The sequence below is a fragment of the Cyrtonyx montezumae genome, unplaced genomic scaffold (assembly GCF_038088225.1).
Source record: "Cyrtonyx montezumae isolate F1298 unplaced genomic scaffold, pur_monq_1.0 scaffold_85, whole genome shotgun sequence".
NCBI lineage: Eukaryota > Metazoa > Chordata > Aves > Galliformes > Odontophoridae > Cyrtonyx > Cyrtonyx montezumae.
The window spans coordinates 155,172-178,646 of NW_027072095.1; the positions used below are offsets into that span (position 1 = coordinate 155,172).

General features: G+C 59.1%; 3 protein-coding genes and 1 non-coding gene across 5 annotated transcripts; 1 reads left to right on the forward strand and 3 right to left on the reverse strand.

The window, feature by feature from the left end:
- Positions 1–7,671: 7,671 nt before the first annotated feature.
- Positions 7,672–11,228, reverse strand: SLC39A5 (solute carrier family 39 member 5). The gene is made up of 11 exons (XM_065753862.1): positions 11,167–11,228; positions 10,426–10,806; positions 9,969–10,122; positions 9,726–9,900; positions 9,167–9,336; positions 8,943–9,077; positions 8,834–8,888; positions 8,549–8,734; positions 8,235–8,315; positions 7,974–8,164; positions 7,672–7,905 (listed from the first exon to the last, which is right to left on the reverse strand). Exons 1-11 carry the CDS (start codon positions 11,175–11,177, stop codon positions 7,765–7,767), a joined length of 1,680 nt encoding a protein of 559 aa, XP_065609934.1. The 5' UTR covers positions 11,178–11,228; the 3' UTR covers positions 7,672–7,764.
- Positions 11,229–12,211: 983 nt separating this feature from the next.
- NABP2 (nucleic acid binding protein 2) lies at positions 12,212–14,429 on the reverse strand. 2 transcript variants are annotated; one of them, XM_065753934.1, is made up of 6 exons: positions 14,380–14,429; positions 13,744–13,838; positions 13,510–13,648; positions 13,094–13,165; positions 12,931–13,006; positions 12,212–12,594 (listed from the first exon to the last, which is right to left on the reverse strand). In XM_065753934.1, exons 2-6 carry the CDS (start codon positions 13,820–13,822, stop codon positions 12,352–12,354), a joined length of 609 nt encoding a protein of 202 aa, XP_065610006.1. In that variant the 5' UTR covers positions 13,823–13,838; positions 14,380–14,429; the 3' UTR covers positions 12,212–12,351. The 2 variants fall into 2 exon arrangements, with proteins under 2 accessions (XP_065610006.1, XP_065610007.1); XM_065753935.1 differs by having other exon boundaries at positions 13,744–13,841; positions 14,380–14,424.
- An 897-nt stretch (positions 14,430–15,326) lies between these two features.
- RNF41 (ring finger protein 41) lies at positions 15,327–22,340 on the forward strand. Its single transcript, XM_065753910.1, has 6 exons — positions 15,327–15,493; positions 19,204–19,316; positions 20,186–20,457; positions 21,176–21,311; positions 21,427–21,530; positions 21,977–22,340. Exons 2-6 carry the CDS (start codon positions 19,227–19,229, stop codon positions 22,326–22,328), a joined length of 954 nt encoding a protein of 317 aa, XP_065609982.1. The 5' UTR covers positions 15,327–15,493; positions 19,204–19,226; the 3' UTR covers positions 22,329–22,340.
- A 1,051-nt stretch (positions 22,341–23,391) lies between these two features.
- Positions 23,392–23,473, reverse strand: TRNAS-CGA (transfer RNA serine (anticodon CGA)). The gene has a single exon. It is a non-coding gene; the product is annotated as a tRNA-Ser (tRNA).
- Between the last annotated feature and the right edge of the window lie 2 nt (positions 23,474–23,475).

The window sequence follows — 23,475 nt, forward strand, 5'->3', positions numbered from 1 at the left end:
TGCCCCAAACACCAAGCCACGCTCCTCCAGCTGTTCACATCCCTCTCGAGGCATCTGCTGCTTCCCTTGGGCAGCACTGGCTATGTGGCCACAGAGAACCAAAATGAGAACAAAAATCTCAATTAAAAAAAAAAAATAAAGCAGCCAGTTGGGACCATCCGTTGGGCTGCAGATGGGAAGAGGATTTGGCTCCCAGCTTTTGGGGTTTGGTTGAAATTGATTCTGTTGTTGTCCCCATGCTGTCTGCAGGCTGGAATGGGGAAGCTTGAACTCTTGGTGGGGTGTGGGGTTTGGGATCAGGGTGGTCTCGCAGCCGCTGGGGTGGGTGCTAGCTCCTGGCCAAGTGCCACTGTAATGCTCCTCTCTGAGTCACTTTTCTCTCATGCTCATCCTTTGATTCCAATACAAACACTTGAATCAAGATCTACTGTACCTGGGACACTAAAATACCCTTTTGGCAGCTGTCATTTTTATGCAAAAACGGGTGCTGCTGCCCAACTCTGCGGTCTGCGCACCGCGGGCACGCTGCTGGAACCTCGCTCCCCACACCAGGCACTTTAGGGATTCTGTTGGTTTTCTGTTCTTGTTTTTTTCTTTTTTTTTTTTTTTTCCTTCTCGACAAAATGTTGGATCCTAAGAGACGATTCTTTGATTCTTTTTGGAGTTTTCATTCTCTGTGTTGCATGGCCGTTCCCATGCGAAAGTCAGTGTTGCTTTTTTTTTTAAAAAAAAAAAGTTATTTATAAAGAAACAAGCATTTACCTTAAAAAAAAAAAACTACAAAAATCGAAAAAAAAAAAGATCTGAAACTTTTAGCCTTGAAATAAGGAAGAAAATGCACTTCAGAGTCCTTATTCACAACCCTGATAGGTCCGTATTTATTTTTCTAATGCAGCATGTTGGCAGGTTTTATTAGCGTGCATGTATGTGAGATCGTTGTTTTTTGTTTCGGGTTTTCTTTTCTAATTTTAGAGGTCATATTTATAATGCAGGTTTGAAGCATTCGAGAAACATTGCACTGTTGTCTTTTTTCGGTTGATTTTGTTTTGTTTTATTTTGTTTTTTCTTCTGAATTACTGTAACAGTATCATGTGCAAAACCGATACTCTTTGCTCCATATCACACCAGTCTGTGCAAAGCCAAAGACTGGGCACTGAGACAGGGAAGGGGCTGACAAGGAGAGGCAGCTCATGGTTGGCATCTGCCACTGGCTTTGACACCATATCCGGGCCAGGTGAGGCTGTGGAAGTGAGACCAGGCCCTGGGAAAGCTGCACCCTGCTTGGTTCATGTTCATGGCCTGTTTAGGGCCTGTTCGTGTCCTGTTTAGGGCCTGTTCATGTCTTGCTCAAGACTTGCTTGCGTCCTGCTCATGGCCTGTTCGTAGCCTGCTTGTGTCCTATTCACAGCCTGCTCGTGGCCTGTTCATGTCCTGTTTATGGCCTGTTCATTTCTTGCACAGGACTTGCTTGTGTCCTGCTCATGCCCTATTTATGGCTTGCTTGCAGCCTGCTTGGGGACTGTTCACAGCCTACTCACGGCCTGCACAGGGCCTGTTTGTGGTCTGTGGCCTGCTCATGGCCTGCTCGGCTCTTGTTTGTAGCTTGTTTGTGGCCTGCTCATGTCCTGCTCATGGCCTGTTCGTGTCCTGCTCAAGACTTGCTCATGTCATGTTCATGGCCTGCTCATGTCCTGCTCATGTCTTGTTCATGGCTTGCTCACGTCCTGCTCAGGACTTGCTCGTGTTTTGTTCACAGTTTGCTTATGGCCTGTTCCTGGCTTGCCTGGGGTCTGTTCATGGCCTGCTCATGTCCTGCTCATGGCTTGCTTGCAGCCTGCTTGGGGCCTGTTCGTGGCCTGCTCAGAACCTGTTTGTGGCCTGTTTGTGGCCTGTTTGTGGCCTGTTTGTGGCATGTTCATGGCCTGCTTGGGACCTGCTCATGTCCTGTTCATGGCCTGCTCATGTCCTGCTCAGGACTTGCTCATGTCGTGTTCACAACCTGCTCATGGCCTGTTCAGGACCTGTTGATGTCTGTGGGTGGCATGTTCATGGCCTGCTCGGGAGGCCTGCTCATGGCCTGTTCACAGCCTGTTTGCGGCTCGCTCAGGTCCTGCTCAGGGCCTGCTCCTCCCATCCCATCCCTCCCACTCCTGCGGTGCCTCTCGGTTCTGCAATAGTGTAGGAAGGAAAGTGATTCTGTAACCAAAACAGCATCTTTGTTTCTTGTTGCCTGTTGGAAGTTGCTCTCTGTCGCGTTGGTGCAGGCCGTCCCTGGGCAGTGGGAGTCAGCACCTGTTGCACTGCGGCTTTCTTTTACCAAAGCCCAACCCTCAGAACCAAATAGGGAGCGGCAGCCCCGGCCTTTGGGTGACGAGCACGTTCTTTGCGTCTCGTGCAGGAGTGTCCCTTGTGATGCTCCCAATGCCTGGGCCTGGTGCCCCAGTAGCGGTGCCATGGTGCAGGCCGTGCTCCTTTGCTTCCCTGCCCCCAGCTCGGGGCTCCCCGCTCACCCCCGTCCTCCAGCTTGAAGGAAAGTGTTAACCTTTCTGCACCGAATACCTCAGTTGGGAACCAGAGCTCACAAAACTTGAATTAAAAGGTCCTTTTTGAAGATCCTTTTCAGTATTCTGCAGAGAAGAACTGGAAAAAAAGAGATTTGTTTACATGGCTGCCAAGCCCGCACTTGCTGCCCGTCGCGTCCCTTATCTCCCAGCTCCTCGCCACCGGCCATCGCCTTTCCCCACGGGGTGGGAGAATGGGTCCAAAGTCCTGCACTGCCGTGGCCAAGGAGCACCGGGGCCGTGCAGTGGTGGCAGAGCTCAGGCTGCCGGTGCCGGGCGCAGACGTTGGCTGGCCGGTGCGTGTCGGTCCGTCACAGCTTTTTCTGTAGCCAGGGTGAGAGAATTCCTTAGAGCACACGGAGCATGCTGCTTTTTTCCTTCTCTCCAGTTTTTGGTGGTTTCTTTTTTTTTTTCAGTATTGTTTTCCAGTTTCTTTTTCCAAACCCAATCTCTTTATGCCTTCTGTCCACGCTGTGCGTTGTCACCTGTCGCTCCACACGACGACTAAACTACGAGACAATCAATGTGATCTCTGTAAGGGCTTCTCCATTTCCTCTCTGCAGCACCGTGCTTTATGTGGACACGTTCTTTGCTCTTAGCGAGGAGTTTTTTCTCCCCTCCCCTTGTGTCTTATTAATAATAATAATAATAATAATAATGATGATGGAGTGAAATGAGGTTTCAGCAGCGCATCCGTGGTTTGGGGACTGAGGGGGGGGGGGGGATGGGAGAGGGAAGCACGGCCACGTTCCCTGCAGGTCCCAGTCTTGTTCTCCTTTAACGCTGTATTGTATACATTTGACAGCACAGCTTGACAATTTAAGTAATAATCAAAGTGTTTGGTAATAATGCATTATTTTGCTAAACGAGATTCGTGATGGTTTCCCTAGTGCATTGTAAGAGGGATGGAGGGAAACTTCCGCTGCCCGCCCGGTGCCCGCTCCTCCCCGCCACCTCGATGCCAAAGTTGGACCATTCCCGCTTCGCGTTCCCCTTCGGCAATTTTTTCAGCTCCCCCCAAAGCTGTCCGTGTGGGTGTGGAACAAACAGCCCCATCCTCCCCCCCCCTTCCCTCCCCCCCATCCGTAACAAAAGGAAGTTTCTCTCCGCCCCCTTGGTCCAAAGCACTTGCTTCAAGTAATAAGCACTTTTGTTAAAGCATGAGTCTGGATTCCCTTTAGCGTCCCACGGGATAGAGAGCAGCAAGAGCGGAAGGGATACGAGAGCATCTTTTTTGGTTTTTGGGGTTTTTTTGTTTTTTTTTTCTTTTTTTTTTTTTATTTTAATTTTTAACTTTAAAAAAAAGTAAAAAAAAAAAAAGTTTGTTTCTAGGGAATGAATGAACAAAGGGAAGTTGTGTTACGAGAGAGAGGGAAAAACAGAAAAAAAAAAAGAAAAAAAAAAAGAAAAAAAAAAACAAAACAGCACAAATACATTTCAAGTCGAAAAAAGGTGTATTTGCACTGCCATTGCTAAACTAATGGGCCACGCCGCCCACTGAGCCATATAAACTGCTGACAAACACTGAATGTATCGCACCGCCCCGGAGGAGCCCGGCAGCTGCGATTGGCTTTGTCCTGACGGGCACTTCCACAGTCCCAGATAACCCAGTGGTGGTGAGGAGGTGCTTGGTGTGTTTTCTTGTTGCTGTTCCCGAGCTGCAGGCGATTTGTGTTTCCTTAGGGAGATGTGAGACCCCCCCTCCTGCCCCAAACCCCCATCCAGGTCCTATACAAAGTGAGGGTTCCCCGGCCCCGCTGACCCCGAGGCTGAGTCTGACAGGTCCGAAAGTAGCACTGAAAACAGAGCAAAAAGCTCCAAAGAAAAGACAAATAGGAAAAACAGAAACAAAAAAAACAAAGAAGGAACGACTCTTTTGGTTTTGGGCACTGCCCAAGTGTCGCAGCGTACACGTGTGGCACTGAGCGATGCAAAAGCCAAAACCAAAAGCAAACCAGAGACCCCAGAAACAACCTTTTTGGTTCATTTGCATTGTGTGGTGGGGCTGGGGGCCACATCCCCCCTCCCCAGCTCTTCCCCCCCCCCCATAGGGACCACAGAACCGCGAGCTGTGCAGAGCATGTCCCACTTTGCCTTCAGTGAGAAACCAAAGGACAAAAACGACCCCTTCCATTCGGAATACTGGCGTTGTTCGCTTTGGGGTGGTTTTCTTTTTCTTTCTCTTTTTTTTTTTTTCCTTTCCTTTTTTCTTTTTTTTTTTTCTTTCTTTTTTTTTCTGTTGGTTTCTTTCTTCCTTTCTCTCCGAGGACATCAGGAGCTGTTCACACCTCTTCTCCCAGCGACGCTTTTCGGGTTCGTAACGCGGAGCTCCGGGCTCAGAGCAGCGGGAAGGGGACACGTCTCCGAGGACTTGAAGGCATCTGTAGCAAGCTCTGTGTCTTTACAATATCCTGTGTGTAAATGCTGCACCTCTGTATATTATGCACATAAACATTTCTTTGAATACGATAGGACAGACCTCATCAGCAGTCAGGTACAACGACTCTTCCTCCTCTGTGTCCCGCTGTTCCCGTGTGCGTGTGGATCCGCGTGTCTGGGCGTTGTCTGAGCTCATTCCGATGCAAAGAAGGAGGAAAAAAAAGAATAAGAGGAACATGGCCTTACTCGATCCCGTCCTATTGATCTTGTTCGACTTGACAATAATAAAGTGAACGCATGGAAAGCTGTGGCCTGGCTGAGCCGCGCGTGGGGCGGCTGTGGGGCCCGGTGCTGCGGGGTTTGGCTTCGCCCTTCCCTCTTCTCCTCTCTTCTTTCCTCTCCCAACACTGCAGGGAACGACCGCCGGAGGGTGAACCGCTGTGCTCTGCTCCCAGTGCTGCTCTGCGGTGGTGAGCTGCTGTCTATCCATCCCTTTACCATGTGGGTTGGGCTCCAGTCGGGTCAGTGTGAGCACAGTTTGGGGTCCAACCGTCCTTAGAATTGATGTGAGGTCCATTTGGGGTCCCGGTGCCCTTAGGTTCAGTGTGAGCAGGGTATGGGGTCTCGCTGTCCTTAGGGTCAGTTTGAGTATGGTCCCAGTGCCCTTAGGGTTGGTGTGAGTGCTGTTCGGGTTCCCAGTGTCCTTAAGGTCGGTGTGAGCATGATTTGGTGTCCCAGTGCCCTTAGGATCAGTCTAAGTGCTGTTTGTTTTGGGGTCCCAGTGTCCTTAGGGTCAGTGTGAGCATCGTTTGGGGTCTCACTGTCCTTTGGGTCAGTGTGAGTGGGGTCCCAGTGCCCTTAGGATTGGTGTAAATGCAGTTTGAGGTCCCAGTGCCCTTACAGTTGGTGTGAGTGCTGTTTGGGGTCCCAGTGCACTTAGGGTCGGTGTGAACGCAGTTTGGGGTCTCAGTGCCCTTAGGGTCAATGTGAGCACTGTTTGGGGTCGTGCCATCCGTAGACAGTGGGATCACAACCGGGCATCTCACTGTGGTAACACCATTTCATTCCCGAGTTTTGCACTACGGCGCCGTGGGCGGTTTGGGATAGGGCCGGAGCAGCGCAGGTTCTGTGCATCAGAGCACCCATGGGCACAGCATGTCCCTAAGAGCTCTGACAGTCCGAGTCCTCTTCCAGAGTCCTTTAGAAGTTATCCGGAAGGTTCTGCCCTTTCCTTGTCCTCCTCAATGTGTGCGGGAGGGAGCTGAGGAAGCATTGCTCCTCTTCTCGTTGCTGAGTGCTGTGGGTGCGTTTTGGGGTCTCGTGGTGTGGCAGCAGCAGTCCCGGCTTCGCCCTGGGTGTAGTGGTGCCAAATGGGGGGAAGTGGGTGTGCTGCCCCCAATGTACCCAAAGCAATAGAGCCCCCAGTGGGGGCTGTGCACAGGGCTCAGCATGGCACTCCCAGGGGGTCCCGTACCCCCCCCCAGCCCAGCGCCGACAGCACTTTACTGATGCCCAGAGCAGAATGAGCCCTGTGGGGGTGTCCCCACACCCCTCCACTCCCCCCCAGGCTGTGTCCCAGTGCCTATCTGTGGCACTGGGGAGGGTCAGCGAGGTGGTTGGGGACGGAGCGCTCTGAGTTGTGTCCTTTCTGCACTGTTCTCACTACCTCTTGTGATAACCGGATGGCGGCAGCTCTGCTCCGGGCCCCACTGCTGCCCCACTGACACTGGGGGGGCCCTCACGCTATCCGGTGCCGCGTGCCCATCTCTGCCGTAGGTACTTCTGTTTGATGCCGGGGTGGGGTGGGGGGGAGGGGGGGTATCTCTGTGCCGTGGTGGGTGGGAGAGTTGAGGGCACTGTCCTGGGGTTGCAGCTCCTCCTTCCTCCCACTGCTGGTTCCAAGCACAACGCGGCCGTTGACCGCCGGGTGAGCGCTGCGGGTTCGGCTCCGCATCCCACCACCGGTGGGGCAGTTTTGATGTGCAATTTACAAATAGACAAAACAAACCACCAAGAACCCCCCCCACCACCACCCCCACTTCCCCCCAGGGCCGTTGCTGTGAGCCGTGTCCCAAAGTGCAGTCCTGTACCAAGAGACCCAGAGAGCCCCAACCCATCTCTGGGTGGAGGAGATGAGAGCAAAGCAATGCCCCCCCCCCTCCGCTCGCCATGGGGCACACAGCACGGTTCCCTCCCCTCCCCCAAGTTGTAGGAAGAGCGTGGAGCTGTGCCCCACACCGCCCCACGGTCCCGTCCCCACGCTGAGCATTGTGAGCGGTTCCTTTCGTCAGATGTCCCTTTGATGTATTTTGAGAAATCCCGCATCACCTTTGGGGGGGGGAGGGAGGGGAGTAAAGGAACAACAAAAAAAAAAAAAAAGGGAAAAAAAAAGAATAAAAGAAAAGAAAAACGCATTCAGACTTGATCTATTTTATACAATGTAAGCTGCGACCAAGTCCTGTTATTCATATTGTGGCTTTGAATCAATTATGTTTATTAAAATGCTATTGCTTCTACTCCCTCTTCTGTTGTCCTTTCTCAGGGAGGGGAGCATTGCTGTGTTCAGAGTCAGTGCTGCCAGATCTGGAGCTCTGCGGTGCCACTGAGGAGAGGTGGGGGGGCCCAGCGCTGTCCCTGGTGTCCCCCCCACACCCAATGGGGACATGAGGTTGGGGTCCGGCAGCTATGACCCACGGGGGTCTTTGCAAACATCTGGGCCTGCAGCAGCAGATCCCACGAGGAGGGGAGAAAGTCCGAACCCCAGGGGTGGGTTCTGGGGTCCCTGTTGCCATGGGGGTTGGAGGGGTACGTGGGGCTGCCCCCCTCAGGGCTGCAGCCACGCACTGAGGTGACCCTCGGCCAACGCGATGCCCAGCATGATGCCACTGCCCAGCAGGAAGCCCACGTTCTGCAGCACGAAGCGGCCCCACGTGCCTGCGCCGTGACCCCGCAGCACCTCAGGGAGCTGGGGTAGAGCGGGAGCTCAGAGGGGGCACAGCATGGCCCCTTACCCCCAGCCCCACCAGCCCTTACCATGTCTGCCAGAGCCACGTAGAGGAAGGTGCCGGCAGTGGCCGTGAGGATCCATGGGGTGAGGTGCGCCGCATTCTGCCCCACGGCCGCCCCCACGGCCGCCCCCACGGAGGAGAGCAGTGCTGAGAGCAGATTGAGCAGCAGGAGGGTGCGGGGGGCCGTGCCTGCCTGTAGCAGCACCGCGAGGTCACCTGCAGGGAGAGGAGGGTGGGCATGAGGTGTGAAGGGTCTGGGGGGGGTCTGGGGGTGGCGGGTGCTTACCCAGCTCGTGGGGCAGCTCGTGGCACAGCACTGCCAGCGCGGTACTGAGGCCGCTGGGGAGGCTGTGGGAGAAGGCAACGCCTGCGGGAAGAAGGGACCTCTGTGGCAGAGTGCACAGTCCCGATGTCACCATGTCCCCCTCTGCACATATGCCCGTGTGCATTTCATGCCCCTCAGTGCACCCCTGTCCCTGTGCACCCTTCCCCTTTGCCTCTGTGCACCTCCCGTCCCCCCTTCCCCCCCTAATCTCCCCCGTGTGTCCTCATCCACTCGCACACACCCCAGCCCCTTCCCTAGCCCCCCATGCTACCCACCAATGGCCAGTCCGTCGGTCAGGTTGTGAATGCCGTCCCCCAGCACCACCATCCACACCAAGTCGGTGGCCGCAGGGCTGGGGGGCAGTGTGGGGCCGTGGGAGTGTCCATGAGGGGGTCCGGAGGGGCCCTTGGGCTCTGTCTCCACCTCCGGGGCCGTGAGACAGTGCAGCTCAGCGCCTGGGGGTGGAGAGGGCCGTGATGGGTGACAATGTCAGCACTGGGGGTGCTGGGGTGGGGGGGGGAGGGCTTAACCACCTCGCAGCGGGGCCGGGACCCCCGTAGCTGCCTCGGTGGTCTCTCCGTGGTGATGGTGCTGGGAGGAGAGCAGAGGCGTTGGGCACAACGGGACTCAGTGGTGTCCCCGTGCCCTCCCGGTGCCCCCGGTTCCTACCATGGCGGAGCGGCGGCGGCGCAGCTGTCCCAGCAGCAGCTCCAGCAGCAGCAGCGCGTAGATGCCGCCCAGCACCGCCAGACCCTGCAGCACTGCCCGCATCACCACCGCCGGCTCCTGGTGCTGCCCCTGCGCCTGCAGCCGGTGATGGAGTAGGAGTGTGGGGGGGGCCAGGGCTGTGCCACGCCCCGTGCCGCCCGTCCCACTACCGCGGGGGTACCTACGTGGGGCCAGAGGTGCAGAAGCGCGTCCCCACAGAGCGTCCCCACCGCCAGTGCCACCAGGAAGGACAGCAGCGCGTGGAACTGCCCACGGCTCAGCAGTGGCACCACGGCCACGGCCACGGCTGATGGGATGCTGACGAAGGCGACGGCCAACAGCGCCCAGCCCAGCGCTGCACGGGGATGGGGTGAGGATGGGGAGCTCGGGATCGGGAGTATGGGACACGGGGGTGGGGATGTGGGATGGGGGAACCAAAGGATGGGGCCGTGGGGATAGGGATGAGGGGATGCAGGAGCCCAGGATGGGGCTGAATGGACAGGGACATGGGGACTGGGGGGTGGGGCTGTGGGATGGGGATATGGGATTGGGAATTGGGGGTGATGGGGCGGTGGATGGGGATGGGGGCAGCTGGAATAGGGGACAGGAAGATGGGGACCAAGGGATGGGGACATGGAACTGGGAGACAGGTGACTCATGGAGGGGGACAGAGGGACTGGGAAACGGGGCTGCAGGATAGGAACCAGGGGATAGGTGACCCGGGGTAGAGGCCGGGTTGGTTACCTGGCCACAGGCCCCCCCCCGTTGGGGACCACGTCACCTCATCGCGGTGGTGGATGCAGACACGGCTGTCGATCTGGTAGAGCAGCGCGGGGCAGAGCAGTGTGAACTGCTGCGGGGTGAGCTGCGAGGCCGCATCCAGCCCGAAGTTCAGCAGCAGCTGCGTCACATTGAGGCACTGCGGGTGGGGGACGCTCAGGGCTGGGGGGGCTCCGTGTGGGCTCTGCAGCCCCCAGCCCCACTCACAGAGTCGTGTGCGTGGTCATATCCGGAGTGGTCCAAGCCCAGCACGCGGCCCAGCAGCCCCAACCTGGGGGGATCCATCCGAGGTGGGTGGGGGGCACTGGGGCCCCCAGGAGTGGTCCTGGGACTGGGGGGCTCCGTCCAGGTGGGTGCAGGGCTGTGGGGGTGGGAGCAGGATGAGCCCCAGAGTGGGAAGAAGAGCACAGGATGAGGTGAGGATATATGCATGGAGGGTATCTGTGTGGGGGACACTGCGGGTGGGGGGAGGGTACCTCTACCTGGGGGGGATATCTGGGGTGTGGGTACCAATGGGAGGGACCAGGGGAGGAACAAGGGGGAGGGTGAGCAGAGAGTAGCCGGGGTGTGGATACACGGGATGGGGTATATGGGGGGGGGTGGGAGAGGGGTACCTGGGAGGGTACCCGGGGGAGCACCTGGGGAGGGGGTCCCGGGAGGGCACCTGGGGGGGGGGTCCCTGGCAGCCTCCCCGCTGCCGTGCTCCCAGGCCGGGTGGCGGTGGCGGTGCCGCTCCTCCTGCACCTCCAGCAGGTCGAGGTGGCTGACGTGGCCGTGGCCCATCTCCTCGTGCTGGATGCGCACCACCTGCACCCTCCCGAGCCCCAGACTGCCCAGCAGCCTCGCCAGCCCCGCTGACGGCAGAGTCCCGTTGGCACCGTACAGCCCGAAGAGCTGCTGCAGGTAATAGCCGTGCTCCTGCGCAGCGTCCTCGGGTAACGCTGACGGTTCCGGTTCCCCCCGCGCCCCCGTGGCCCCCAACAGCGGCAGCAGCCACGCACACAGCAGCAGGAGCCCGGGGGAGCGCGGGGTCCCGACGGCTGAGCTGGAGGGGGGAAGGGGGGAGGTGTCAGCGTGGGCACATCGGGGCGCCCGCGGTACCCGTGGGTCCCACCTCCCAACCTCCCTTCCCCGTGCTTCGCTTTCCCCCGTGGCCGTGGGTTCCGCGTGGGGATCCACGTCCCGAGCCCTCTGTTCGTGAGCTCCGCCCCTCCCGCCCCCCCGCCCCCCCCCGTTGTCTCAGTTTCCCCTCTGCACAGCCCCACTGGGGACGGAGGGGCAGTGTCAGCGTGGGGCCACCGGAGCTGGAGAGCTGTGCCCCGGTAGGGGACGGTGGGGACCTGATTCGAAGCCCCCCACCCCCCGTGCCTCAGTTTCCCCGTGGCCGTGTCCCCCACGTACGCACCCCACTGCCATCCGTCCTTCCTTCCCTCCGCCCGAGGGGACGGCTGTGAAACAACAGACGGCGTCAGGGTCCCGGCCCACGGCCACGCGTCCGACTTGGGGCTCAGGGGGAGGGGGGGGGGGGGGTTGGAGGGACGCAGCGCTGCGTCCCGCGTGGGGACAGCGCTGAAGGGGGGGGGGGGGGTGGGACTCGGTGCTGCTCGTCCTTGACGGAGGTTTTGCAACCGGGACAGCCTTTGTGTCGGGAGTTAATGTTTCACCGCGCAGGGAGATAACGTGGGGGGACCCGGCTGCCCCCCAGCGGGGTGCATGCACCCCTACTCCAAAGCACCCCACGGCCGCAGCCCCTCCGCCCTCCCCCCTCACTGCCGGGATGGGTGCGGGGAGAAGTCCCCGCTCCGGGACCAGGAGCCCCAACCCCAGCGCAGGAACAGGGAGGGGATGGGGGGGGTGGCTTGCACAGTGAGGTGCCATGCCTCCCCCCCCCCCCGCGCACCTTCTAGATGAACTAATGCCGTGGCTCCCCTCTCCCACCACTCCCCCCTCTGCACTGTGGGGTCTCCCGTGTTCCAACCCCACCCCACCCCCCCGACCTAAGCCAACCTCCCCTCCCCCTGCCATCACGGGGCACGTGGTCTCTGGTGTCACCCAATGCAGGTTCCAAACCGTGTGGGCATCCCCTGCACCACCCTCTCCCCCCCCAATTCATCACCTGGAGGCGAGGAGGGGCCGTGCTGTGCCACCTTGGGGGGCCGGGGGTGTACCACGGACCACCCTCGTCCCCGTCCCCAAGCTGCAGCTGCACTGTCTGCTGCGCCCCAAGTGGGGGGGCCAAGGGTCACCCTGTGGAAACCCAACCCCGGGAGGGGCCCCGAGGGGAGGGCCCAACGGCTGCGGGGGGCATGGACCCCCCCCCCCAACCCAGCACAGTGGGAACAGAGCAGGCGAGGCATAGGGGGAGCTCCACCTTTATTGACATCTCCAAAAGGCCATGGGTGGGGGGCAGCTGGGGGACATGGGGCTGTGCCCCACCAGATCCCAGGGCTGCTGTGTGACTCAGCTCCTCCTGGCCAGGATCCGGCCCAGGGGGGTTGGTCCCCAGGCTGTGGGTTGGGGGGAGAACCGTCCTTGCCCCCACTTGGAGCTGGGGGGCCGGGACTCCCCTCTGCAGCACAGTTCAGACCTGTTATCTCTTGCTGCTCCTTCGTGTCTCTTTGCCATTGCTGACGGGGCCAGTGGGGCCGGGGGGGTGCCCAGGTTGGCTGCGGGTGATGCGGCCGCTGGGGGGGTGCGTGGGGGCGCTGGGGGGGTGTGCGGGGCCCCCCGGGCTCAGCCCATTCCCATTCTGGCTGTCAGGGGCAGGGGCTGTGGCCGGGGGGGGTCCTGGGGCACTCTGTGTGGCAGCTGATGTTGCATTCTCATTCGAGGTCTGGGGGAATGGAGGAAGCACTGGGGTGGGGTGGGGGTGCAACATCATCATCCCCCCAAATATCCCCATCTGCCATGAAATGCCCTCATCCCACAACAAAAATCCCCATCCCCTCCCCACCCCATCCCTCCACAAAGTTCCCATTCCTCTCAGATGTTCACGTCCACCCCAAACATCCCCATCCAATCCCCATTGGTTTCACTCCTCCCCAGTATCCCCCTCCCCCCACATTGCCCTCGTGCCCCCCAGATGTTCCCATCCCCCACAGTGCCCCTCATCCCCTCCAGATGTTCCCAACCAACCTTTCCCCCCGGGTTGTCCCCGTCCCCTACTCACCCCTTTGCTCTGCTGTGCCACGTACTCTGGGTTGGGCTCGCTGAAGTTGGGCACCTCAGAGTACACCATACAGAACCTGCAGGGGGGGTGGTGGGACCCTGTCCGCCCTGACACCCCCATGCTCCCTGACCCCCCCTGTCCCCCCCCCCCCCGGCCTCCATACTCGCCAATCTTCTGCAGGTCCCCTCCACGCCCGGTGTACAGTGTCAGGCAGCCTTTGAAGACGGAGGCGTAGCTGTGGGCACAGGAATGGGGCCATCAGTGGGAGGAGGGGGGAAGAAATACCCAAACCGGGGCGTGTGTGGGGGGTCAGGTTGTGGTTCCATCCCAGGGGGGGCCAGGGGCACGGGTTGGGGTCCTCTGGGAGTGGGTTATGGGGCTCCAATAGGTGCAGGATCCCAAACTTATTAAGTCCTACAGAGTCCAAACAGGTATATGAGGTCCCACAGTTATGGGGGCCTACAGATATAGGGTCCCAATAAGTGTGGGGTTGCAAACTTTTAGGGTTCTACAGATGTAGGGTCCCAAAAAGTATGAGGTCCCATTGTTATAGGGCCCTAAAGGTATAGGGTCCCATACCCCTTGGTGAGGCGGATGATGTCCCCGGGCTGGATGAGGTTCCCCACGTCGTCCCACACGGAGATGTTGATGCTGCCTGTCTTGTCAGCCACCTTACACGTCCGCACCTCGTGGCCGTCCTTCGTTTTTGTCACACGGCCTGAAGGGGTAGGGGGAGGAAAGGGGGATGGGGTCAAGGCTGGGGAATCTTGGGGTCCTGGGGGGGGGGGCGGGAAGGGTGAGGGAGGCACCCACCTGTCTCCAGCACGATGAAGATGAGGTTGAGGTTCTTCAGCCCCGGTTTGATGTCCTTCACAAAGGTCTCGGTGCTCATGGTGCCGGGGGGGGGCCTGCTGTAATGGGGCTATCAGTGCGGGGAGGAGGGGGGGGAACCGGGACCGGAAACACCAGAGAGGAGGGGAGCACTATGGGGACACTGGGACCTCGGAAGGGTGGGGTGGAAGGGGCACTGGGATAGTGAGGGGAGGGGGGTTCGGGGGCAGTGAGAGGCACCGGGGGTGGGGCTGTTGGGGGGGACACAGGGACCGGGGGATACCGGGGATAGAATGGGACAGCACTTGGACCCGGGAGAGTGTGGGCAGAGCACCCAGTGAGTTCTTGAGAGGGACATTGGGAACGGGATACGGGTGGAGGACATGGGAAGGGGCACCGAAACATAGCAGTGGGGATGGGGGGGTCCGAGGAGCACCGGGACCGCACAGCGGGGCCGGGACCGCCGGGATCAGACACCGTGGCCGAGTCCGACGACCCCGGGGATGACGGTACCGGTCCCACTCCGCCTCTCCACCCCGCCGCTAGGGGGCACTCTCGCCCCGCCCCGCCCCGCCCCGCCCCGCCCCACGGCCCCGCGCGCCCCCCCCGCCCGCTGACCTGCCGGAGCGCCGCCGCCGCGAGCATTCCCGGAAGTGACCCCGCCGCCACCTCCCGCAGCCAATCAGCACGCAGCACGCTGCGGACGTCCCAAGCCTTCGTCCAATAGCAGCGCTGTGCGGGCGGGACCAGGGGGCGTGGTTGTCCCGCCCCCGCCCTGCCCCGCGCCCGCGCTCAGCCCCAGCGCGACCATAGAGTTCCCCCTCAGCGCTCAGAGCGCCGCTTCCGGTCCGCAGCGGAGCGGCGGCTTCCGGCGGGGCGGGGGTTGCGTAGCAGCGCGCCGGGGCCGGGCGGGGGCAGGAGGTGAGGCCGGGGTCGGTACGCGGGGGTCGAAGGGGGGGAGGATTTTGGGGCGGTGGGGATCGGTGCGGTGAGGTGAGGTGGAGCTCCGGCGCTGAGGCCCGGCCTGGGGTAGGCCCCGCGGCCTCATGGGGCCGCTCCCGTTGCCCGGGGTCCCCTCGGGGCTTTCGGAGCAACGTTCGGTGGCGCCGAGGAGGGGCTCCCGGGGGCCGCGTTCAGCACAAAGGGCCGCGGGGCTCAGGGAGGGGGATGGGCAGCTCGTAGGGCCCCGCCGCCCCCCCCGCCGTGGGGCTGTCCCGGCCCCGGTGGGGCCCTCGCTCCCAGCGGCGTTCCTCTTCCCGGTTCCATCGTTCCCCGCCGCCCGTTTCCGTATCCCCGCGGCGCTGCGAGAAGCGCTTGGATTGTATCGGAAACGGCGTTTGGGGGAAACTATTTTTAGCGAGATTGCATAACGCGAACGCCGAGCGGACAGCCAGGCTCTCCCTGCCGGGCTCTCCCCACCAGGCGACCCCTGGACAGAGCAGCACCGGCCCCGGTACAGAGGGGAGGGGATTCCTCCCGATCTGAAGGGCTGGGCACGGCCTTACCCGGTGCCTTTCACTGTGCTCACTTTCTGTTGTTTTCTTTTCTCTTTTTCTCTCTTGCCTTCAGATCTGTTGGGCCTCACAACGCTGCGGTGGCCCTCGAAGAGCGATGTTTGGACTGTGAGAGGAGGAAGAGGAAAAGATGGGACGCTGGGAGAGCCTCCCTGAAAAGAGTGACCCAGCGCCAGCACTGCCTCTGCGCCTCTCAGGGAGGAATTCTGCCACAGGAGGTAAAGCCATCCAGAACCATGTCCACCTCTGCGCAGGCAGTGGGTTTCTCCCCATGCATGTGGGGCCTTGGGCTGCTGTTATATCAGCAGTGTTCTGGCTGCTGCTCTCCACGCAGGCCTGGCGCTGTCTGCTGCTGATATCTTTTAAGCTGCAGTTTTGCTGCACTAACGAGGCAGCTCTCAATGGGTCCACGTGCAATCTGTGTGCCTGCAGGGGTCCCTCTGCAGCTGGCAGGGCTCCCACAGCTGCTCAGCCTCTGCTCTGGGAGATTTATCCAGATTGCTGTTTGGAGATCTCAGACTGTAAGGCAGAGCACTTTTGGTCTAACGCCGTTAAAGAACCTTTGTTGTAAATTAATGTCTACAGGGAAATATTGAGATCTTCCTCAAATTTCAGAGTCTCTGGTTTAAAAGAGCCCTGCCAAACTGGATTGCAGAACTGCCCCTGCCTGATTTCTCTATCCCCGCTTTCAATTGGTGCTCTAGAATGTGAAAAGCAGACACTGGAATTTCCAGAGTGCTCTCAAAAAGCCAAATTCTCTACAGCTCGTGGGGAAAGCGCTTCGCTAACAAAAGCTGCAGGCAAACGTGGTGCTTTGGGAAAGCATCCCAGGAGCTGGCAGGGACAGCTGCAGGCGGAGCAGAGCTTTGCAGGGAGCTGAAGGTGGAAGTGGGGGAGCAGGGTGGCTCGGATCCCTCCCACTTTGCCCAGATCTGTTGGCTTGGTGACGGGCCAGCTGCTGCCTGTGTGGGCTCCTCGTGGCAGAAAGCAGGAACTGCTGCTTGCTGGATGGGATCCTCACGGTTCTGCTGCAAGGATGGGGTTGTTCACGAGCTATAAACAGAGCCCTGGCATCCAAATGCTGTACACTGAAGGCGTGAAGCTCTTTGGTTTCCCTGTCTTGTGTGGGGAGGCTGTAGCTGTGTTGTAGGCTTTCTGTCTCTTGGTTCCTTGGCTCTGTAGGAACGTGGTTGCAGCCTGGCAGCTGTCCTGCGGTGCAGGTCCTGCTCGGAGCCCGCAGCTGGAAGCACAGCGGGGCTGGATTCCTGCCCCTGGCATTTCCAGGGAACCCTTTCCTCCCGGCCCAGGGGCTGTGGCAGCGAGCTGTGCTGCATTCCTCAGCGCTCTCTGGAGTTTGTAGAATGTGTCAGAGCTCAGTGTTGGCGCGGGAGAGCAGGCTGTGCTGGGTGGATGGGACTCGAGTGGCCCCGAGAGCTCAGAGCCAAGTGCTCAGCACCTGGTTCAGCTCCTGCTCGAGTTCCCAGGGGGCAGGAAGGGTGGGAAGAAGATCGTAAGCAGAAAGGGCAAAGCCTCGTGTATCCCTCCATATGAACCTGAGGCATGTGGAGCTGGGGTTTAGGAGGTGCAGGTTTTATTTCCTTTGGAAAGTTTTGCTGTTTGGATGAGAACTGAGGTGGGAGAAGATCACTGGAGGGAAAAGCCATGATGGGAAGAGCTGTTAGATTTGTGCTCTCCGTGCTTTGGGCTTTTTGGGGTAGGGTGTGGGAATAGTGATCTTGGGTGGGGTTGAGCCCACAGTGAACATTCTCAACCCATCAGATTTCTGAGCACAGTTTGGGGAAGGGATGAATGAATGCTGTGACCATTGTTTGAAAACAAGGCCGCGAGCTCAGCAGCGATGTTCAAGTGGGTGGTAACCCTCTGAAGGATTTGGAAGTGAGAAACAAGATGCTCGTTAGCACTATAAATCAATCAAGCTTAAATTTAGTTGTGGCCAGCATCGAATCTGCATGGGAATTCCTGGGAAAGCCACAGCACCACTCAGGCTCACCCTCTGTGCTGGCAAGCTGAATGCAAACACAACAGGGTGATGCAAAGGATGGGTCGGAGCAGTGCTGTGTGTGGTCCCGGGGCTGTCCCTTGCCTCGCCGCAGTTGGAGTGGGCACTGTGGGTCCTCTGGGTGTGAAGAGCCCAAATGTGGGGCAGCCAGGTCACGCAGAGGGACATCAGCCAGCTCTAGGCTGTGCCATGTGTTTGGGTTCAGTCCTGCTCCTGTGGATCTCCAGCACAAAGCTCTGTGTGGGGCTGCCTCCCACCCTGAGCTGGGCTCCTGGGCACAGGAGCCACCTCGTGGGTGCAGATCTGGGGACTGTGATTCAGCTGCTGCTGAACTCTGACTCCTTTAAGCCCCCAGGTCCTGTTTTTTCCCCTTGGGAACCCTCCAGCAGCAGCAGGGCGGCCTTGGAACCCTGCAGCCCCCAGGAGATGCTCTGTATTTACTCACAGCAGGGAGCTGTGACAACAAAGTGCGGTGCCGCAGAGCACACGCTGCCCCAGAACACACACAGTGCGAGCTGACGAGAGGACTGCTGTGGTCCTGGCTCCATGCTGAGCTCCAGCTGCTGCAGAATGGCTCCACTTGCATCCATGTGTTGTTTTTTCTCCCTTTCCTTCCCTCCCCCCCCCAGTCCCTCTTGCTTTCTGGTTCTAATTGTATTTCTTTTGGCTCACAAAGCTGATAAAATCAGGAAAAGATTCTTAGGAACACAGAACAGGTTTCTTCCAAGCTATCCCAGCTGCAAACAGCCGGGCAGCCCCTCCTGTCCTCCCTGACCTCCCTGGGGAGTCATGAGGACCACCACCTCTGTGGGTGGGTGCTGAGGAGGCTCTCATCAGCCATGCAGTACCTCCTCGGGGCATCCTGCAGGTAGGGGTGTATCTGGTGTCCTGCCCTCAGCTCACTGTCACCTCAGGGTGTGCCAGGAGGAGGTCAGGTTTCCAGCTCCTCCTTCCCTGGGCACTGCAGATGCTTTCAGCTCTCCTCCTTCGCAGCAGGAGTAGAGCACTCCTCACTGCAGAGCCCTGCAGACAATCTCTGGCAGAAGGGGGTGGCAGCTGGGCTGAAGCACACGAGGAATCCTCAGGCTCTTGGGCTCACGGCAGTGCTGCACCACCTCTGGAGGAAGTTCTGGTGCTGTGCTGTTTGGCAGATGGCATGGCTGGGTCTCAGGGTTTGTGTTCTGCCCTCTGTTCCTCTCTGTGCTGAGCGGGCACGAGGTCTTGCCCTGCTGCTTGTTGGAGGGGTGATGCTGCACATCAGAGGTTTGGAAGGGAATGATGAAGGGGGTGAAGTTGTTGCCGTGTGCTGGAGGAGCTGCTGTGCCTGTCTGTCCTTCCTGTGGGTTCTAACCCAACATAGATCTACTGGAGGTGCTAGGATTTGCAGCTTGAGAGGCTCCTAAAGAACTGGGGAGGAACTGGAGCCCCTTCCCAGCTGAGGAGCAGGGAGGACCCGATGTGAGCTGCTCTGCTCGGGATGGGCTCTCCCTACAGCCCTTCATCGTGTTATCTGCATCACAAACTCCAACATGGGGACTTTCCCCACCCCTCCTCCATCAAAGGAGCCCTTTGTGCTGACTCCTGGCACGGAGCAGTGGGCGTTGGTGAGTGGTGCTCCAGGCTCCTGCTGAGGGGGGCACAGCACCTGAGAACCCACCCCAGCCTGCAAGGCTGCCCTCGCTGCCTGGGGGCTCTCTGCTCCCTTCTTCCACCCTGCAAACAGAGCAGGGCTGAGCAAAAGGAAAAAAAAAACAACCAGCAACCAGGGAAACTGCAGCAGGATTAGCAACAATGTGTGGGAGAGCAAAGTGGAGGAGCAGCTCAGCACACACGAATGGGGCTTTTCCCCACACTGCAGCCATGGCTGCATGCTGCTGTTCCTCACCTGTTGTCTTTTTCCATCCCCAGGGTTCTGGCATCGGTGATGAGCAATGGGGTATGATGTAGCACGCTTTCAGGGGGATGTTGATGAAGACCTTATATGCCCCATCTGCAGTGGGGTTCTGGAGGAGCCGGTTCAGGTAGGTTTCCAGCTGCAGACCTCTGGAAGTCTGGGGGAGGTGATGGGCAGCACGTGGAGTGGGTGTGTTAGGTGAGCTCAGTGGGTTCCCAGTTTGCCTAGCAGCAGTGTGGGTAAGGAAGCAATGCTGGTGGCAGCAATCTGCAGTGTGAGTGCTGGTGGAAAGGAACTCAAGGACTGGGTTTGGGGATGTTCTGAGCTGAGCAAGGAGGCATGAAGGTGTGTGTGTGGGGGGGTCTCCTTGTGTCTGGGTGGTTTTTCTGTATCCTGTTCCTCCCAGAACTCCATGGAGCTGCACACCATGGCCATGCCCCAAGGCGGAGGTGGCAGGAGCTAGGGTAAAATGTGTCCCTTGGTCACAGCTTTGTGCTCAGCTGACCCTCTCTTCTTCCCTGCACCCTCCTTGCTGCGGAGCTGGTGCTTGGCTTCGTGCTGGAGCCTGGCCCTGCTTCTCTCCTGCCTGCAGGCGCAGTGCAGAGCTTGGGTGACCCACAGCCTTGGTGCCAGCACACCACTCTCTGCAGGGCACAGCAGGGTTTGGCAAACATCCCTGAGCTCTGCAGCTCGAGCAGCCCCCCCCCAGGGTGCCAGTGTGCTGTTGGCTGAGGGGTTTGGCTTCGACCTGGGACTTGTCCATTCTCTACTCTTCAGGTTCTGTATTCCCCCAGTGATGTTTAGCTGTGGCCACGTGGGGTGGCTTAGTGCCCAAATCTAGCCTCACTTGAAATTAAACAGGAGTTAAATAGGATCAAGCTCATCGGAAGCGTGTGTTCACTGCAGCTTCATTACTTAATAACAATCCAAATCACCAGAGCTGCCGGGCTGCCCCGGCTCTGAGTAACGCCGTGCTCTTCTCCTCTTCCCCCCCAGGCTCCTCACTGCGAGCACGCCTTCTGCAATGCCTGCATCACCCAGTGGTTCTCCCAGCAGCAGACCTGCCCTGTGGACCGCAGCGTGGTGACGGTCGCCCACCTCCGCCCCGTCCCTCGGATTATGCGGAATATGCTCTCGAAGCTGCAGATCACTTGTGACAACGCTGTTTTCGGCTGCACGGCCGTCGTGCGACTCGACAACCTGATGTCTCACCTCAACGACTGCGAGCACAACCCCAAGCGCCCGGTGACCTGCGAGCAGGGATGCGGGTGAGGATGGATGCCTTGGGGTCTGGCCTTGCCTGGGGGCTGCGGTCTCCTCCTGTAAGGTCTGTGCAGGAATAGGGGGATGGGCAGAGTGAGGGCCTCAGGCTCAGGAATGGAGACTGGGCCTGCACCCTACATCCTTTTGTTGCAGGGGCAGCAGGGCTGTGCAGGCTGTGGTGCTGCAGGAAGATTTTGAGTCAAACTGGTTTCCTTTTCAACTTGGTTCACAACCTGTGGCCCTTCAGCTCCCTGCTGGGGCTTGGATGCCAGTTAGCTGGTGGAGACTGGGTGCCTTTGTACCCTTGTGTTACTCCATCGTGAGCTCTGCCCCCCTCCTATGTGTCACCCAGAGGCATGAGCAGTGGGTGGCAGCTCTGGCTCCGGCACCTGTGCAGTTTGTGCTGATGCTCTGCCCACTCACTAGTTGTGAACACCCAGGGGTGCTGGGTCAGGCACCATCGGATCTCCTGGGGTGGAGTCAGACTGGGTCAGGCCTGTGGGCTGCCTAACCCTGTCCACTTTGGGGGAGGAAGGACCTGGTGGTAGTTTCTTCCCATAGCCTTCCCCTCCTAAACCTTTTGGAGGTTGCAGTGCATCCTGGACCTTTCATCAAGTCCACCAACGCTGGATTTGGTTTCGGAAATTGTTTACACGCTTATGCTGAGCGCTGTGGTGTGCATCTTTCCTTAATGTGGGGTCCCCACCTCTTCATGTTCCGCAGCTTGGAAATGCCCAAAGATGAGCTGCCAAACCACAACTGCATCAAGCATTTAAGATCGGTGGTGCAGCAGCAACAGACCAGAATTGCTGAGCTGGAGAAGACCTCAGCAGAACACAAGCATCAGCTGGCAGAGCAGGTAGGCCCATGTGCTCACCTGTGAGCACAGCAAATGCTACGAGCAGTTATGCTGGGATGTCGTGCTGCAGTGCTGCTGCCTGCCACAACTCCTCTCCGTGTTTTTCCCCTCCTAGAAACGTGACATTCAGCTGCTGAAGGCCTACATGCGTGCTATCCGCAGCGTCAACCCCAACCTGCAGAACCTGGAGGAGACCATCGAGTACAACGAGATCCTGGAGTAAGTGCTGGCTGTCATGCTGCTCGGTGGGAGCTGGGGAGAGTAGCTGGGATGCAGACAGCTTGGTGGACAGGTTTGAGAGGGGGTGAAGGTGCTGCTGGAGAAGGAAACACTTTGTGTGCCTTCCTGTCATAGCACGAGGGCTGTTTGTGCTGGGGTGTGGCACATGGGCGGGTTGCACAACGGGTCCTGACCTTTGTTATTCCTCCACCTGCATCCTGTCCAGGAGCAGGAAGCTGCCACATTCCTTCCTCCTCATGAGAAAGGCAGGAGGAAGTGAGCCCATATCTCTTCCTTTCTTCCCCCACCTTTGGGAGGGAGGAAGGGTGTTCTGCACAACAAAACTGAATTAGAACAGAGAGGGGAGGAGCTGGCATTCCCTTCTGGGGCACGGAGGAGCTGCTTGTGTTCAGTGGGCACTGACTTATCCCCATGCTTGTCCCCAGGTGGGTGAACTCCCTGCAGCCCGCCCGTGTGACGCGGTGGGGCGGGATGATCTCCACGCCGGACGCCGTGCTGCAGGCCGTCATCAAACGCTCGCTGGTGGAGAGTGGCTGCCCCACGTCCATCATCAACGAGCTGATTGAGAACGCCCACGAGCGGAACTGGCCACAGGGCCTGGCCACGTTGGAGACACGCCAGATGAACCGGCGCTACTACGAGAACTACGTGGCCAAGCGCATCCCCGGCAAGCAGGCCGTGGTGGTGATGGCCTGTGAGAACCAGCACATGGGCGAGGACATGGTGCTGGAGCCCGGGCTGGTGATGATCTTTGCACACGGAGTGGAGGAAATATAAAGGACGTTGGAAGAGCGATGCTTTATGCTGAGGAGGGGGATGGGGGTGAGGCCCAGGACGGCTGTTCCCAAGGGCCGGGCCCTGCTCACAGCTCTGCTGGGGTACTGCTCCCTTACACCTCCCAGCTGAAACGATTCCATGCCCCTGGTAACCGCTGTATCCACCCCTGGCCTCACAGCACCCGTGCAGCCCACCCCTGTTCGTCCTCTGCAGCTCTGCTTCCCCACCTGGTGTCTTCAGGGGGGCAGAAGAGGTACGGCCGTTCTGCACTCCAGCCCCACAGAATTCCAGCCCCATGGACACACCCCCTGGCTCACGCTGTGCCTGTGGCCCCTGGCTGCCCCCACCCTCTGCTCTTTGTTTTCTGCCCTGTGCTTGGCTGTGTCTGTCCCTGGGGGTCAGGCCTGGCTTCCTGTCTCCCCACTGACCCTTAGGACAGAGCTGAGCATCTATGGGCAGGGGGCAGACATGGGTGGGAGGAGTGGGCAGGAGGACAAGGTCCCGCCCTAGGGGGGCAATGGGTGCCCCATCTGACCCACTGCTGATCCTCTGCAGCCACTTGTGGTCGTGGTTCTGTATTATTTTGTACTTCTTGGCCTTCTCTGTACCGCCTCCCCTCTTCCCCTCACCTCCCAGGTTTTACTTTGGAGTGCCGCGGACGGTTGCATTGACCCCGGTTACGGTCACCCCGTGGGAATTTAATTTATTTGCATTCGTTTCGTTGTTTTTTTACGGTCTTTTCCCCACCCTCCTGTCTGTACGAGGCGGCTCCAGGGCTCCCCCTGCCCTCGGGGAGGGGGTGTCCGTGATTAATAAACGCTGTTCTGGTTTCTGTAGCAGGGTTGCGGCTGCTCGGGGCTCCAGGAGGGGTACGGGGTACCCCAAAGCGGGAGCCAGCTGCTGGGTTGGAGCCCACGAGGAGCGCGTCCGGGGCCGCTTCTGCACTGCGGGTCCCGTTGTCATCGCCGTTAAAAAATAATCGCTGCAGCTGAGAGTTCCCCCCCCCCCCCCCCCACGTTAATTTCCGCCTCCCGACTCACAGCGCTCCGTAAAAACGGAGATTCGTCACGGACAGGATTCGAACCTGTGCGGGGAAACCCCATTGGATTTCGAGTCCAACGCCTTAACCACTCGGCCACCGTGACTC